Source organism: Rhinichthys klamathensis, unplaced genomic scaffold (genome assembly GCF_029890125.1).
Source record: "Rhinichthys klamathensis goyatoka isolate OS25496 unplaced genomic scaffold, OSU_Roscu_1.1 h1tg000161l_1, whole genome shotgun sequence".
Taxonomy (NCBI): Eukaryota; Metazoa; Chordata; class Actinopteri; order Cypriniformes; family Leuciscidae; genus Rhinichthys; species Rhinichthys klamathensis.
The window spans coordinates 2949097-2966523 of NW_026606695.1; the positions used below are offsets into that span (position 1 = coordinate 2949097).

The following is a 17427-nucleotide window of genomic DNA, read 5'->3' on the forward strand; positions in this document are numbered from 1 at the left end:
CTGAAGACTGGAGTAATGATGCTGAAAATTCAGCTTTGCATCACAGGAGTAAATAATTATTTAATATTTATTCAAATAGAAAACAATTCCTGTACAGGTCAGAAACTGTATTTTTGATCAAATAAATGCAGCCTTGGTCTATGGTAAGCATACATAAATAAAAACAATTTCTGACCCTGGCCTCTGAATGGTGAATAGTATAAGGGAAGTCCATTTCACGGATTTAAGAGCCTTCCAAAAAATGGCACTAGTAAACATAAACGCTTCAAAAAGTTTAGAATTAGAACTGCTCTCCTTTAAAGAACTAAATGGTGAAGTTACCTTTTTACAGTTTTGCCATCATTACAGTGCAATATGTTTTGTAGCCTACAGAAGAAAGAAAATCCCTGATTTACCTATCCGAATCAAGTATTCCAGAAAGCTCAAATCTCTTCAATTGTATAAATCATCATCACGACCATCACTGTCATTAACAAACACCCTGACAATTATCTACACTAGTAGAGGGTGAAATTACCAAAATCTTATCTCACGATAATTATATATATCATGATATAGTTATTTTTGCCTTAAATTAGGGTTTTATGATATCAATTTTTGATCCCATTGAAATTTCAGAATTCGTATCACTATTTTCAATATAATATAAAAAACTAATACTAGCCTAAAAAAACCTCTCAAGCTTACTGAAGACAAGTAAACTGAAAAAGAAAGAGCAAAGAAAACAAACTACAATAAAACAAAGACACAAATTAATTAGACCTACCTAACTTCAAGCACTAGAAATACTACATAAAATGTGTAAAGTAAATGTTTAAAAAACACTGCATAGTCTTCACTGTGTAAATAAAATGATGCTGTCACTTTAAAGGAATAGTTCACCCAAAAATGAAAATTCTGTTATTAATTATTCACCCTCGTGTCGTTCCAAACTAGTAAGACTATCGTTCATCTTCGGAACACAAATTAAGATATTTTTGATGAAATCCGAGAGCTTTCTGTCCCTCCATAGACAGCAACGTCACTGCCCAGAAAGGTAGTAAAGAAATCGTTAAAATAGTCCATGTGACTACAGTGGTTCAAGTGAAATGTTATGAAGAATACTTTTTGTGCGCAAACCCCCCCCAAAATAACGACTTTATTCAACAATTTCTTCTCTTCTTTGTCATATCTCCTACGCTATTTGCGTACTAAACGCAATTAGGCATGTGCCGGTATCAAATTTTCATGCTGCGATTAATTGATTGAGCTTTTATCACGGTATACGGTATTATCACGATATTTTAATTGCACAAGAGAAACAGATGGATTGGGGGTATCTAAAAAAAACTTGCATCACAATGTGTAATTGTGATTGTCAAAACATTAATTTTATTTTTTAGTGACAACATGTTACAATGTTTACATGGTACAGTTACTGAGGCTACTGTTTGTATTATTGCTTAACACAATTTTCACGATTTCAATTAAATTCTTGGATTTAATTTCAATCTTGATTCAATATTGACTCATTTGGATAAATATTAGGTAGGCTACAGTAGATAGCCTGCATTTAAATTTTTCTCAAGAAAAGATATCTCACATAATGCTGTAAACATACAGAGAGAAATTAAATATAATGCATACAATATAAATATAATAATAATATAAATATAAAAATGTAATATGCCGTAATTTTCATTATAATAACAATTATATAATGACAAGTAAACATATATTAAAATATGTAATATAGTGCACATATTTAGCAAAATACTCCTCTCTATAGCTATTTTCTTATAGTCAATTAACATTAAATGGCTTTCCTGAGGTAAATGTAACGTTCTGTGACATAATTGTTCTCCTGCAGTGTTATTGACCTCTTTCCGTGGTTGAAAAACACTGATTGATCGAAAGTACGTACCTTTCGGTGGGTTGTACTGTATCTTTAAAGGGACACTATGCAGCTTTTTTAGCTTAACTGAACAGCTTCAGAGTTATTGAAATGGTTATATAACTTCTTTCGGGTTGAATGGTGGGCGTCTCGACCCCCCCTGGTGCCTGTGAGCGCAAAAATCTCACTTGCAACTTCGGTGCGGCGGGCCGCGTCAGGAAGTATCGCGTGATATCAGCTCTCGCGATGTAACATATTCCTTTACGGCAACTCACACATACACACAGGAACAAGGTATAGATGGATGGAGTTTGTCACACTATCGTCATGGCTGAGCCGGCATATAAGATGCAGAAAGCTAGGAAAGCATTGTCGGAGGAACAGAGAAAGAGGAAACGGCAGACTGACCGAGCGAGGAGTCGGGCACGAGCATAGGCATAATTTGCAGGTGTGTTATGTCCCCATTGAAACTTCTCGCGGCACGGATGTACCATTACAAACAAATAAAACATCTCCAGGTAACTCTAGTAGAGCATTCATTTCGTTCGTTTGTTAAATAAGAGGCGATCTGAAATGTGTTATTTTTTAAATCAAGTGACCAAAGTGCTCGTTGCCTCTGCGATCAGTGGTGCAGATAAGTTACAGTGTTCTGTTGTGACGCGTGCCTGAATCCGTTGCGGGGACTGAGAGACTCTCTATATTTTGTTATGGTGAAATCACAAAATCTAATGCACAAAAAACATATCCCTGCTTGAAATACAACCACTAATAAACAATCGGTTTTGATGAGGAAAATAAACTATACTACTAGTACCGATTAGAACCCAGAACCTCTGACACACTTGGCAAAAGTTCTGCCTCTGGACCATTAAAATTGTCGGATCTATGTATTTAATCACGTGAAAATTCTCACCACTAACAACATATATTATATCTCATTAAACGACAAATTAAACACAATGTACTATTGTATACTGTGAGTGGTATTTACGACAGTAACGTTAAATTCAAGTACTCCACAGTAACTCTAGGGGTCGCTGTTTGACAAAAACGGGATTTCTGCATAATGCCCCTTTAATAAAAAGTAACAGATGATCGGTTTACTTGAACTGAGGCGCGCGATCTGTCACGTCACATTTACAAGCAGCAAAACAGTATTTATTGTCTGAATTTCGTTATAAAATGGACAGAACCTGAGAGCTGATGTTTTTTTCATATCAAAAGTAACCTGCTCTGTCTAGTCTGTCGGTGTCAGTGTCCTCTTTGCTCCGCGATTTTTCTCTGCGTGAGAAAATGGATGTGTGGCGCGAGACCGTGTGAAAGTGTCAATTGCGTGAGTCTCAAGCTGAATGCGTGAGAGTTGGCAGCCATGCGGGGGATAAATAGTCGGCAGCGTTCCTCCTTCCGCCGTGCTTCTTCTCCACGTGAGGATTGTTTACATTAGACTAGAGTGCGCACTGCATGCACACAGTGCTTATACATGTGATGTGGGGATTGTTTACATCAAAGTGCGCACGTGTTTTGCGCAGCATATACGCATTGTTTTTTAAGCGGTTGATGGAAAATAAGCTGATGCACGTTCTAAAAATCTAAATTCGGATCTATTATTTTTCACGGTATTTCGAAGTCCCCGCGATAACGATATCGTGCATATTCATTACCGCGATTTATCGCATTACCGAATACCGGCACATGTCTAAACGCAATACAGCGCTTTTGGGTTCAACGCCAGAATCCCGCCTCACTATTGGCCGACGCTCACGTGAGCACCAATATAGCCAATAGTGAGGCGGCGTTCTGATGTAGAACCCAGAAGCACTGTACTGTTCACACTATATCAAGTGTAGGAGAATGACGGGGAAGAGAATAGATTGTTGAATAAAGTAGTTATTTTGGGGGGGGGGGGGGGGGGGGTTTATAACATTACATTTTCAATGATGTATTTACTACCTTTCTGGGCCTTGACAGTTGCAATGACGTTGCAGTCTATGGAGGGATCAGAAAGCTCTGGGATTTCATCAAAAATATCTTAATGTGTTCCGAAGATAAACTAAAGTCTTATGGGTTTGGAACGACATGAGGGTGAAATTTTTTGGGTGAACTAACCCTTTAAAACCAACTGCACTTAAGACATAAATGACTCCGTTTACTTGCAAATACATGGTCACTTTGACACATGGGTATGTGTATTTAACTGTTCAAACCCAATTAGGTGGCAAAAAGCACTCAGTTCAGTTCTCAAGTGCTCTATGAGCAGCGGCCTCATGTCAGACAGCGCTGAGAAACAGTCTCACTCATAGATAGTGTGCGCATACACTGAAATGAGTTCTCTTTCGCTGCAAATTACACTTCAACAGTTTAAAATCACTTAAAAATGCATGCAAACGATAAGCTTCCTTGACCGTGAAGCACTGCAACATTACAGGAGCGTGACATTGATAGAGACGATAGTCCAAAATCTCTACCGGTTGCCAAATTTCTACCGGTTATTCGTGTCTACCGGTATATCGCCCACCCCTAATCTACACAGCCTTATTTTGGCTTGCGTGTCCTGTGGAGAGGTCAAAGGTCAACATGATGCAGGAGGTCATGTCAGAGGAAACAAGGGAATCTTTTATTGCGGTGACCATGAAAGCGCTCTCTATAAACATTAAAAGACATTCTTTGTGAGTCGGAAGAAAAGAGAGATATCAAACTCTCTCGGACCAACCAGAAGGCCTTTCCAGCCCTTCATTTCTCCTAAGAAGCTTCTCAAAAAGGATTGAAAAAGCTCTTAAAAAGACTCACTCAGAATTGGGTACACACATTCTCTTTCTCTAAGGAAAGAGAAAGAGGAGAGAGGGGGAATAAACAGTTGAGGAGAGAAAAGCACAAGTCCCTCTCAGTCAACCGGTAGGGACAGAGTAGTATTGTTAAGACCCCTTCACTGGTGTGCACACGCACAACCCCCCCCGCTTCATGAAAACAAACCCGGTTATTGAGAGGTGCTTGGACATATTTGATTAGACTGGGTGACTCAGCAGGAATGGAAGAGGAAGAGGAGGAGAGACTGGGATTTTAGACAGCTGCTGAAAGAAGAGAGGGAACAGGGTCTCACCTCATGGTCTGGGATCTCAGAAGACAGAGTCTGTCCTAGGACGGTCCCCGTTAGGTAGGTCCAGCAGCGGGCAGTATTGGGAAGGTTATAGCCGCCTGAGAGAGGCAGATTTGTATACGCAGAGAGCGAAAGAGAGAGAGAGAAGCGGGATTGAAGTCAGCAAAAGGGCTTCATTGTACTAGTGTAATTACTACCTTTCATCTAGCTTGGCTAGGCAGGTCTGCAGCTTAGAGCTCATTTCAAAATGGGCTAAAATCACAAAAGTTCACTTTCTTCTCTCAGCCCAACCCCAACCCGGCCGTAACAACACACTAATAAACTTTTTGGCCGAGTCAGAAAGCTGGCAACAAGGACAGAAGATGGAGTTGTCAGTGTTAAGACATAGAGGAAGAATAAACTGAGGCAACACTGCTGACAACGTCTGTCGATTTAGTTAACCCAAAAATGTAAATTCTGTCATCATTTACTCACCCTCATGTCGTACAAAACCCATGACATCTAAACACAAATGAAGATAATCTAATAATCTAATAAATAGATAATTTAACATTCTCTCATCATCTTTGCCCATCCACTGAAAGTCTACGCCAGCCTTTCTCAAAGTGGGTGCCGCGGCACACTGGGGTGCCCCCTGACTTTGTCAGGGGTGCCGCCAAAAAATTACGTAGGCTAAAAATATATATATATATATATTTGAATTTACATAAATACATTCTTCTTCTTTTTAAACATATGAACGTATTAATAAAATTGTAAATTCATTTTAGATAAATATATATATATAAAATTAACCATAAAAATCCGTCTCACAAGACCGAAGCAAGACACACACACAACTTGACGCAAGTGACGCAACCCATAGCACCGCGTTATAGCAACAACACCGACCGCGTGAACGCGCGTCACACAGCAACTGCAGGCTCTGACAAACACACATACAAACTATACTATACTTCTGCATAACGTGTCTCTTTTTACAACAAAAATGTGAATTCTGCCGGTATTCAGACAGTCTCATGCATACAGATACAGATCCAGCCTACAATCGCCTACGTAGGCGAAATTTGTTTGACATTTCTAATCGTAAACACAGCCATGTCGAAGCCTGCAGTAATGTTTTTCATTGATGTTATGGCAGTCCACTCTGCTTGTTGTTTTTCGAGAATCTTGCACTCCTGTTTGTCATTGTGCACGAAACTTCATGCCAATAAATCATCAGAAATATTGCTGACTTGTGCGCGTCTCAAGCGCACTCTTTACGCTCGTGCTAATGCCTGTTAGTTGTCCGTGGATTTGCCTATATTTGGCGCTGAAAATGGAAACGTCTTTAGACATGGAAAATCGATTTTACAATCGATTCAATGAACGTTTATGTCTCAAAAATCGATCAGGATTTTTTCACAAAAATGATAGCCCTGTAAAGTTGTTATTATTATTGTTATTGTTATTGTTATTTACAGTTCGTATTATGCTCTGTTCATTACTGTTCTGTCTAAATAAACAGGGCATTTGCATTTACATTTGGGTTATGCAGTGTTTTTAATTTATATTTTACACTGGGGTGCCTTGAGATTTTATGCACTTTTGAAAGGTGCCCCGACTGAAAAAAGTTTGAGAAAGGCTGGTCTACGCAACCAAACTTTGCATGCTTCAGAAAGTACATGTATCCTTATGAATCGAGCGGTTAAACAGAATAAACATTTAATTTAGGCTTTTATTTACATATTAACATTGCATAAGTCATGAATAGAAGACTAAATTAAATCTGGTCATCATAATAAGCAAATGAAACTGCTCGATTCATATGGATTTGTGTTTCAAAGATGAATGAAAGTCTTATATGTTTGGAACGTCATGGAACGTCATCAATTAATGACAGAATTTTTATTTATGGATATTAAAGGAGTCCTATTATGCTTTTTCAACTTCATGTCAGTTAGTGTGTAATGTTGCTGTTTCAGCCAAAAAAGATCTGCAAGGTTACGAAGCTCTAAGTCCACTCCAAAGGGAGATGTTTTATTTAACAGAATCCACTTTTCAAAAACTACAACGAACGACTCGTTTGGACAACAATGCGTTTTTGTCCCGCCCACGGAATAAACAAAAAAAGGGGATGAGGCCTGGTTGAGCTGCATTAGAGAAGACAGTGTTGTCGCTGTCAAAGAGATGCTGTTTTGTCCACCCCGTTTCCAAAATGTATTTGTTTGACCTTTCGAAAGGCTGACGAACTTTAGCCAACACTAGTGTTGATGTAGTGTTTACTGTAGCTTTTGTAAGCTCTCACTTTTGTAAGACTGTCCACCACCCCAAAACAAAATAACTTTATTCAACTATTCATTTTCTTCTCTGTGGGCCTCTGAGTGAGTTCACGTAGTGTAACTGCGCAGCGCTTCTGTGTTGTAAGTCACACGCATCACACACATGACCAGCGTTGGCCAATAGTGAGCCTACATTCTGACGTACAACGCAGAAGCGCTGCGCTGTTACACTATGTGAACTCACGTCAGAGGCCCACAGAGAAGGAAATGAATAGTTGAATAAAGTTATTTTGTTTTGTTTTTTGCGCACAAAAAGTATTCTCGTCGCTTGAGAAACTTATGGTTGAGCCACTGTAGTCACTAGGACTATTTTAACAATGTTTTTACTAACTTTTCTGGGCCGGCAAGTTTCAAAAACATAGAAGCCTATGGAGGAGTGTGACAGCTCTCAGATTTAGTCAAAAATATCTTAATTTGTGTTCCGAAAATGAACGAAAGTCTTACGGGGTTGGAACAACATGAGGGTGAGTAATTACTGACAGAATTTTCATTTTTGGGTGAACTAACCCTTTAAGAGATTAAGAGCATAATACAATTGAATAAAAACAATGACGCACACCTCCTCCTAGTAGCAGAGTGGGTAACTCCCAGCCCAGTATATAGTTTAGACACTTTCCAACTCCAACGGGAGTCATATTGAAGGAGCACATGGGGTCACCCGCCATTGTGTCCGCTCCTAGTTGCATCACAACTGCTTCAGGGTTAAATAGAGCTTTTACTTCCTGCATCACACTGAGAGAAAAAGAAAAAAAGAAAATAATGCTTATGTTTAAATGACACTGAGCCACAGGGACAAACAAAACATTGCAAGGAACTTGATTGGATGGCTGGTTAATGGATCTTTACAAACCTGGTGAAGGTCTGGCAGTACCGATCATCACGTATGCCATCCTCAAAGGGGACGTTAACAGCGTACCAGCGTCCTTTACCCAGCCCAGTGTCAGTCACATCACCTGTGCCTTTGAAACAAATAATAATGATAGCCCTTACGCTGATCTCTTTGGTCATTCAATCATATCACTGACAAAACTGATGTCTGAGCCAGTATGAATTATCTACATCACGCAATTGGCATTGACCGTTCAAAAGTTCGGGGTCAGATATATATATAAGTTAATTTTTTTGCTCAATTGTGTCAGGAATGACATTTGTAATGTTACAAAAAAAATCTACAAATAAATTCGGTTTTATTGAACTTTCTATTCATCAAAATATTTTGGAAAAAAATGCCATCAATCTTTGCCATCACAGGAATATATTGCATTTTAAAACATATTAAAGCAACACTAAACAACTTTTCCTCTTCGGTCGCCCTACAGGTTGGAAGCAGAATTGTCCATTACCGCTGTCGTAAATAATGTAACCTACCGCACATTTTATCCAGCACCGGCTTTGGAATGAACGATGTCCACAGACAAGGTACAGTATGTTGCATGATTTTATGAAAGTATGATGTATTGCGGCATCAGAAACGAAGAAAAACAAACAAAGCTATTGTAACGCTTGCCGTAGAGCAAGTCAAATTTGTAGTTTTCTTATGTCTCATTCGAACTACAGAAATGCTACCCGATCTGGGAAAACTTGCATAGTGCGGTTATAGCAGATGTAGGGCTGCAAAGCGAATGCACAAGTACCTTTCATTCTGTTACGACTTGATGAACCACTGAAACGATTTTGGAAACATTATTAAATTTAAGGTAAAAAAAAAAAGTTTTTTAGTGTTGCTTTAAAATAGACAAGTTATTTTAATTGTTAATTGTAATATTTCACTGTTACTGTATTTTTGCAGCCTTGGTGAGCATAAACTTAAAAAGATACATCTTAACGACCCCAAACTTTTACTTTGTACTTTCAGATCAAGCTGTTGCAAGTATATTACATATTCAAAGAGAGTTTTTTTGTTTTTTTTTGCTACTTGCTTAATTTACTTAACTAGAATTCTTGGACACTTTGTCACAAGGTAATTTCATGGTGTGCAGTTCATTGAAGTTTGCAAAGCAGACATTTGCTTAATCCAATTGTGTTGGGACTGCATGAACATATTCCACTGCTATTACCATACCATTGCTGAAACTGTGCAGGGGATTTCCAGTTCCCAGCATGCTATGCATATAACTGCACTGAGAGAGACACTGTTGAAATTAAATGTTATTTTATGTGTTTTTGATGATGAAAAATTGGGAGGAGCTTAATGTTGTTATGTTTAGGGTTGGATTTTCAGGGGTTACAACCGCGGTGAAGAGCGGAGCATCTGCTATGCGTTAATGTATATGAATAATGTATAACGTGTATGACTCAGCTTTACTCAAAGAGCAATTACTGTTGAAATGCAAGTGCAGTGATCAGTCTCTTCCTCCTCGCTTTAGTAGAATGTTTAAAAAAAAGTATGAACACTATTGCTAGCTAGTTAAAGAGATTCAGTTGGGTTGTTTTGACAGTTAGTCTAATTTTATTGTGTTTTACTCAATTCAGTCAGATTTCCACTACAAGTATCTGGAGCAGAGTTTATAATTTTATTTAATGTTAAGAAAATCTATTCCAAGTGTGTTCACTGTCCACATATGAATTAATGTTTTGAATGTGTCATATTTGTGAAGAGCAACTGTGTGGAAAAACCAAGCCAATGTTTTGCCAAGGCAAACAAGCCCATATTTACTCATTAAGTAAACAATAATTCAGTTATCCTGTAATAATTAAATATCTTGTCTTCATAGAGTATTTGCTCAGTTACCTTTCCAAGTGCTATTGTTAAACTAGTGAAGGGGCTCTCAGAGAAGCCACAGAGCTCCAGTCTCCATTATCAGCTGGGTAATCAGACTCTGGGCGCTGGAGTGGAGCCTGCAGCTCCAGCTCTGGCATGGCTTGAAACATGACTGTCAATTAAGGGAATTAAAAGACGTGCTGGTCTTCACTGAGGCGTAGAGGCATGCAGAACTAACCTGGGAAGAAGCCAGGAGAGAACTTGTGCAGAGACACTGTCATGACTTTAGAGGTGAAGCTGAAAGCGTCCTCCACACCTGGAGAGGAAACAATGCAGAAGTCTACTTAATGGGAAGGATATTAAATCATGTCCAAGGAAAAGCATACAGGAAGTGCTCTTTTGCACTGATGGACTTGTGCTCTAATTGAGAAATAAACAGAACCGGTAACAGATAAATACAAACAAGGAATATGACATGCAACTATCTAAACATCTGGGTCAATGAAAAATTAAATATTCCAAAATAAATAAAATAGAATCTGGTGTCAATTTTTTGAAAACCCTTCTAAGAAAGGTTCAATTATATCATATTTTTAGAGACTTATTGAACTTAACACTGTCTTAAAGGGTTAGTTCACCCAAAAATTAAAATTTTGTCAGTAATTACTCACCCTCATGTTGTTCCAACCCCGTAAGACTTTCGTTCATCTTCGGAACACAAATTAAGTTATTTTTTATTAAATCTGAAAGCTGTCTCACTCCTCCATAGGCTGCTAGGTAATTTCATCTGCCGGCCCAGAAAAGTTAGTGAAAACATAATTAAAATAGTCCAAGTGACTACAGTGACTATTGCTATTTAACCTTAAGTTTATCAAGCGACGAGAATACTTTTTGTGCTAAAAAAATAAATAAAAATAACGACTTCATTCAACTATTCATTTTCTTCTGTGTGGGCCTCTGAGTGAGTTCACGAGAGCGCCACGGCCCACGACGTATGCGCGAGAACTGAGAAAATGACGCTCACGATCCTTTGATGGGAAAGTGTGAAAGGTAAGCCATTCATTTTGCGGCATTTGTAAGGCACTTTTACGTTTTCTTGTTGGTTTGTCAAGATTCGGACATCCAGGAAATGCACACTTTAGAACCATTTTAAACACTACATCGATACCCATCTGCGTCATCTTCTCAGTTCTCGCATATGCGTCGTGGCGCTCTCGTGAACACACGTCAGAGGCTCACACAGAAGAAAATGAATAGTTGAATAAAGTCGTTATTTTTGGGGGGTTTTGCGCACAAAAACAAAAAGTATTCTTGTCGCTTGATAAACTTGAGGTTGAGCCACTGTAGTCACTTGGACTATTTTAACGATGTCTTTACTAACTTTTCTGGGCCGGCAGATGAAATTACCTAGCAGCCTATGAAGGAGTGAGACAGCTCCCAGATTTCATCAAAAATATCTTAATTTGTGTTCCGAAGATGAATGAAAGTCTTACGGGGTTGGAACAACATGAGGCTGAGTAATTACTGACAGAATTTTCATTTTTGGGTGAACTAACCCTTTAAGGGTCTGAATGCTCATTTCTATATAATTTTGTGTTGTATGTTTTTCCTGTATTGACTGCAACACATGACTTTGAGCTTTATTAGCAGTTTTGTAAAAAAAAAAAAAAAAAAAAAAGAATTTGCCAGACTACCCAATGAGGTTTCTTTTAAAAAATGCCATTCTTTTAATGAGACTTTCTTCATTGTGATATCAGGACAGTTGTATCACCCTAACACCCCTGTCAAACTCAAAATGATGTTTAATTTAGAAATTTTAAAAATAAGCTCATCGTAGAAGAGGTATATTCATCCTTTAGGAGTTTAATTTTTTTTTTGCATTTTTGAATATACTAATATCCAATTTCCAAAAAATGTAAGTGTTGTGTCACTGACCCATCTAACATTCACTCTTGGTATTAATGTGGATTTGGACGTCAGATATAAATTTAAAGCCAATTTGTGAATTATTTGTGGAAAAGGAGGATGTTAAATGCTATTAACGACAAAAGGTTGTTATGGTTATTGTTATGGAAGTGTTATTACCATCGCCATGGTGAAGGTCCACATCCACATAGAGAACCCTCTCATACTTCTCCCGCAGTTTGAGGATTCCAAGAACAGCGTCATTCACATAACAGAACCCAGATGCCTCATCCCTTACATAACAACACATATTCAATCAGATGCTCCAGTGACCCGATGAACAATGTCCTACACATATATAAACATTCATCTATAATAAACATTTTACAAAAAACTAAACACTAAGCTCGTTTAAAAATCTTCTGCAAACAAACTGTGACATAAAAATTTGAACTTGGTTTTAACATGCTAAAGATGACACTGGCATCTCAATGATTGATGTGGAGGTGAAACACAAGAGGGTGGGCACAAGGCCTGTTGTGCTGTATTACTTCTTGGCGTGATGCCACCCTCCGGCCCAGTTGATGGCCACATCACACTTTCCATCCAGCAGATTCTGGGCAGCAGTCAGAGTGGCTCCTCCAACGGAGGCCGCGTAATCAAAAATACCTTCCACCACCGGACAGTCATAACCTGAACAACAAAAAAAAAAAAAGAGCGTCAAGAGGGGGGTTTGATAACACAGAGAGACAATGGGATGGGGTGTAGAGAGGAAACTGAGGAAAGATAGTCTGTCACAGAGTGGGAGGGTGAGAAAGAACAATAAACACTGAACTACATTAAAATAGATCCTTTGGCAAGAGCTTTGTTTCCCCCTCAAAAACAATAACACCATTCTCTATCCCTGGAGATTAGTATGAAGTGTCAGTTTGTCAGGCATTTAAATTACACATGGCTGTGATCCAGTGCAAAAATTAAACACTGATTATAATAACTGGAAAGTCTGAGAAAGATTCAAGTATAATACTGCCCACTGCTGTAAGCAAGAGGGCATTGCATGCACTAGCACAAGGGACACCATTGGCTTGGTTGACTATTCCGGAAATCTAGTTCTAATTCAGAGGGGTTTAAACTGGGCTCTGGGAGGGGGTGTTAGGTGGTCTGCGAAAAATTTGAGGGAGAATTTTAATGTTTTTTTTTCAAGTAAAAAAAAAAAAAAACGAAATTCAATTGGCAGTAGTTCTTGAATCTGAAACTTTCCCTGGTATAATGATGACAAAGCTACTTGTATGTATGTATGTGTGTGTGTGTGTGTGTGTGTGTATATATATATATATATATATATATATATGAAGTTATTTTACAATTACTTTAAATCTTGCACCCCACATGGAAGTTTGCTGAGGTTTAATAATTTGAATTGAACTGAAAATATCACATCAGGTTTATAAACATTAAAATGGGTAGAAAAAAATATATACGCTCAACTGAAATTGTATTACTGCTGAGAAAATATTTTCCAGATAATAATTTAAATATAAAATCCAATTATTTAATTTTGCAAAAACCATGTTGAACTTATATCATCACATTATTACTTTTTATCACATAGTATAATAATATAATTGTCCCTTCACATGAACATATATAGCTGCCTTTATATTTTAGGAATGGTTATCATATTTTATGGTCCTTGGGTTCAAAAAATTTGCAAACTTAACAAAAAAACAAAAAAAGTTTATGAAAATAGGTTTATGAAGATGAAGCCAAAAGCCGTGCAAATGCCTGGCAAGGACAATCTGCCCGTGCCTGATCTCAATAATGCTCTTGTGGGAGCAAATTCCTACAGCAAACATCTGGTGAAATGTCTTCTCAGAAGAGTAAAAGCTGCTGGAAACAGCTAAAGGAGTCCATATTGATTAAAAAAAATGATGACTGATCATCTGAATTCAGATCTCACCCAGTCCAAAGTCAACAGAATGAGGGTCATCATTGTCCCCGTCCTGGCTGATCTTGTGCAGGTGCTGCAAGTAAGAGTCTGTGTGAAACACGGCCATCTCCTCTATTGAAGCCGCATGTGGCTTTACCACCCTAAAAAACACACAAAACAGTTTCAACAACATAAACATCAGTTAACATTATTTAGGTATTTAAAAAATACATATTTAAATGAAAATTATGTAAACGGCACCTCATGTATTTCAATAAGCCATACGCCTCAATCAGTGAATGCACCATACTCGCCTGTGAGAGAAAGAAAGTAGTAAAGAAATTCAGGAATGTGTCATATATTCCATATATATATTTAACTAATTGATTAACACATTAATGTAGGCTACTATAGTATTTAACGCTAACGTTACATGTTATTCCAAAGTTCTTCAAAGAATACCACGGTAATATACCACGGAAGATGTCAAAACATGGTACTTTTTCGTTAACAGTTAGTTCACAGTCATTCGCGATTCCATTTGAATTATTTATATCTTTGTTTGTAATGCGGTGAAGTATGAAGCATCAATCTGGCAGAAGACAGATGTGTGTGTTGTGTTTGGGAGTGTGAGAAGTGCAGCTCATCTCACCCGGTTTGGCACTTTAGACCAGGGGTTCTCAAACATTTTGGAGCCAGGGACCCCTTACAGGGGAAAAACATTTCCAAGGACCCCCTCATATTTATAACAGTGACTGAGCCTAAAGTTAATGTGGGAGCGGTTAATGAAATATTTTGACACAAATAGTCTCGACCCAGGGTCATATGCAGGGTTTTCTAAATAGCATACTGAGGTCCCAAAATTGATCTTGCTAGGGGGGTTCGGGGGCATGCCCCCCGAGGAATTTTAGATTTTCTTGATCTACACGTGCATTTTAAGGTGTTTTTAAGGCCAAAATTTTTTACTTTTTTCTTGATATACCCAGAAAGAATGGAAGTGCAATGTGACAACAACATGTCCCATAGGTGGGGCACATTGTAACATGACCATATGACAGATTAAAATGTTATCTGATCTAATCAAACAAATATACAAGACAAACAAAAAAGCTATACAACATAGTTCAAAACATATTCATTGTAACGCAGTGTGACAACATGACCCACTTGACCCCGCTATCCCCTATATTTCCTTTCCCGGTTGATACTTTGCAAACTGATTGTTTCTGTCGTTCGTTTAAAACTTCTATAACAGCTGTTTAGTTTAGCGATTTACATATTATCTCGCACTTTATGACCGAATAACTGAAGCGTCATGCGGAAATTCGCGCTCGGCTTGCAGCTTCTGTGAACATAAACCCGCCTTGATTTAATCTCCGACTCAAACATTTTGACATTGACGAGCGCTGTTAGTCTGCTGAAACCGCTCAGATGAGAAGGTCAGTTATCATCATCGCGATGTTTAATATCCTTGCAGCACCAAATTAGAGTTAATATTAGGCAATTATTTCACAACTTTCATTATACACATAGAAAAATTACAGAGGCCCGGACCTCAGGGACCTCAATTGTGGGTATACGACCCTGTCCCTATGCACAAATTTATAATTTACTATATTTTTTCAGAAAATAAGTTGCACCTGAGTGTGTAATACTTTGTTGCGTTCTTGAGGCGTAGTAGGCCTACTTCCCCTCACTCCACAGCAAATCCTTAAATTAATGGTATTCAGAACAAAACGAGAATGAAAAATAATACTATTAATAGATAATAATACAAATAATAATAATAATAGTATACAGACAACATTTATTTAAAACATCAAGTCTAAACGAATTAAGTTGAATCGAAACTGAAACTGCAGACGTTGGGCTCGTGCATCTCTCATTCGGTCCAAAGTGTCCATATTTGCGATGTAGCCTAACATTTGGATGCTTAACTATTTATGTAAAGAAAGCTTCATGCTTCAGTCCCAATATAGGCCTACACGTATCAGCATCTTCACATTTGGAGAAATGAGATTGGAACAACAGCAAGTCGACAGTATATGATTGACCGTCACTGCCTTCATAGTGTACAACAGACAAATTAAATTAAGCAGAACTTTTTATAAGTTCGGTGAGTATTTTATTTTGATAATGAACAGGTTTTGATGTCAAATTAGCAGTGCTAGAACTGACATATTGTGCGCGCACACGAGACGCCGGCGCGAACACTTGGATTTTTCCTCAGCAGTGGAAACAAAGGAATACTCTTGTTTATGGTCATAAAGATAAGAGTACATCATTCAAAAAGGCAAAGTGTCTATTTTTTATTTGTGTATACATTAAAAATGACTACAAAATGTCATGCCTTTTAAAAATAAAGAACACAACAGGATGCGCGTTCTGCCGTCTCTGTCTCCTTTCTGGCGCACGTGCCCAAAAATCGACCAAAACACAGCGAATACTTGACGCACAGACATAAGAAATATAGATAGATTATCTATCTATAGAAACCTTTAAGAGCCTACTTTTTTATTATTTGACATTAAATGCATTATATAAGTCACTTTGGAATAAATAGCAAGTTTTCAGATGCTAAAGAAAACATGACTTACAGTCGGGAAAAACGGTAGGCTGTTATAAATTATTTCGCGGACCCCCTGGCTATAGTTCACGGACCACCAGGGGTCCGCGGACCCCACTTTGAGAACCACTGCTTTAGACAGCGAGTCACATGTCTGGATGTATTCCGGACTGTAAACATACACCACACTGCGATTTCTGCTTTTGTCATTATTACTGTCGCTTTTATCACTCATTTAAAATCGAACTATTAAAATCAAAGCTCCTCATAAACCGACACAGAGCCTAGTTTCGGTGCGCTGTGGCTGACTGTTCTAACAATGAACGTTACAACAACAATCGTCCGTTATTTCAAAATAAAAGTCCGGATTTGTTATCAATTTACTGTAATGTTTGTCAAGATAACGTGCTGTTTTTGAATTGCTTTCTGATAGGAAACAGTAAAAACTGACAAATATCTGGATAATTCAATAAAATAAAATAAGTTTATTTTTGTCATTTTTATTCAGTTGTAATGTATTATATTAAGCAAAATAAATAAAAGTTACTATCCCATAATGGCTTCTATACAAGTATAAAAGTATAAACAAACATCTACTATTGACTTGTAAAATGGCAGTAAAGACCACAAATGCTAAGTCTAAAACACATCTATAAACAAGTCACGCCTCTCCATTATGGATTGTAATTTGTAAACACACTACTCATTATATTTTATGTAGTACCTTTATTTTTATGATGGCAAATAAAAACCAAAAAGAACAAAATTGAGTTTCATGCTTAATAGACCTAAGTCAGGATAGACACCATATTAAATTTTACAAGGATGAAAATGAGGCTGTAAGGGATACACCTACAGTCTTTACAATGGCACTGTAAACATCCTAGATCACATGTGATTTTCAAAATACACTACTTGTTTTTACTTTCATCAGCTGAATAATCTGCATTTTGTTCAATACACACTGTCCTCACTGGGTCATTTAAATTCCTGTCACAAATTAAATATGGCGCTACCCTGACTATAAGGTCTATGGA

At 37.7% G+C, this 17427-nt stretch overlaps 1 protein-coding gene across 3 annotated transcripts in view; it reads right to left on the minus strand.

Moving 5' to 3' along the window:
- Nucleotides 1–16725, minus strand: part of hdac8 (histone deacetylase 8) — a 38241-nt gene extending 21516 nt beyond the window's left edge. For 2 of the 3 annotated variants that reach the window (XM_056258967.1, XM_056258965.1), the window contains exons 1-10: nt 16523–16725; nt 14477–14487; nt 14086–14138; nt 13855–13985; nt 12446–12587; nt 12075–12187; nt 10228–10305; nt 8139–8247; nt 7848–8020; nt 4971–5065 (exon numbers count right to left, since the gene is read on the minus strand). In XM_056258967.1, coding sequence (XP_056114942.1) covers nt 4971–5065; nt 7848–8020; nt 8139–8247; nt 10228–10305; nt 12075–12187; nt 12446–12587; nt 13855–13985; nt 14086–14138; nt 14477–14487; nt 16523–16625 — 1008 coding nt within the window. In that variant the 5' untranslated portion in view covers nt 16626–16725. The remainder of the gene's footprint in view (nt 1–4970; nt 5066–7847; nt 8021–8138; nt 8248–10227; nt 10306–12074; nt 12188–12445; nt 12588–13854; nt 13986–14085; nt 14139–14476; nt 14488–16522) is intronic. The other variant, XM_056258966.1, reaches the window with a different exon arrangement.
- Between the last annotated feature and the right edge of the window lie 702 nt (nt 16726–17427).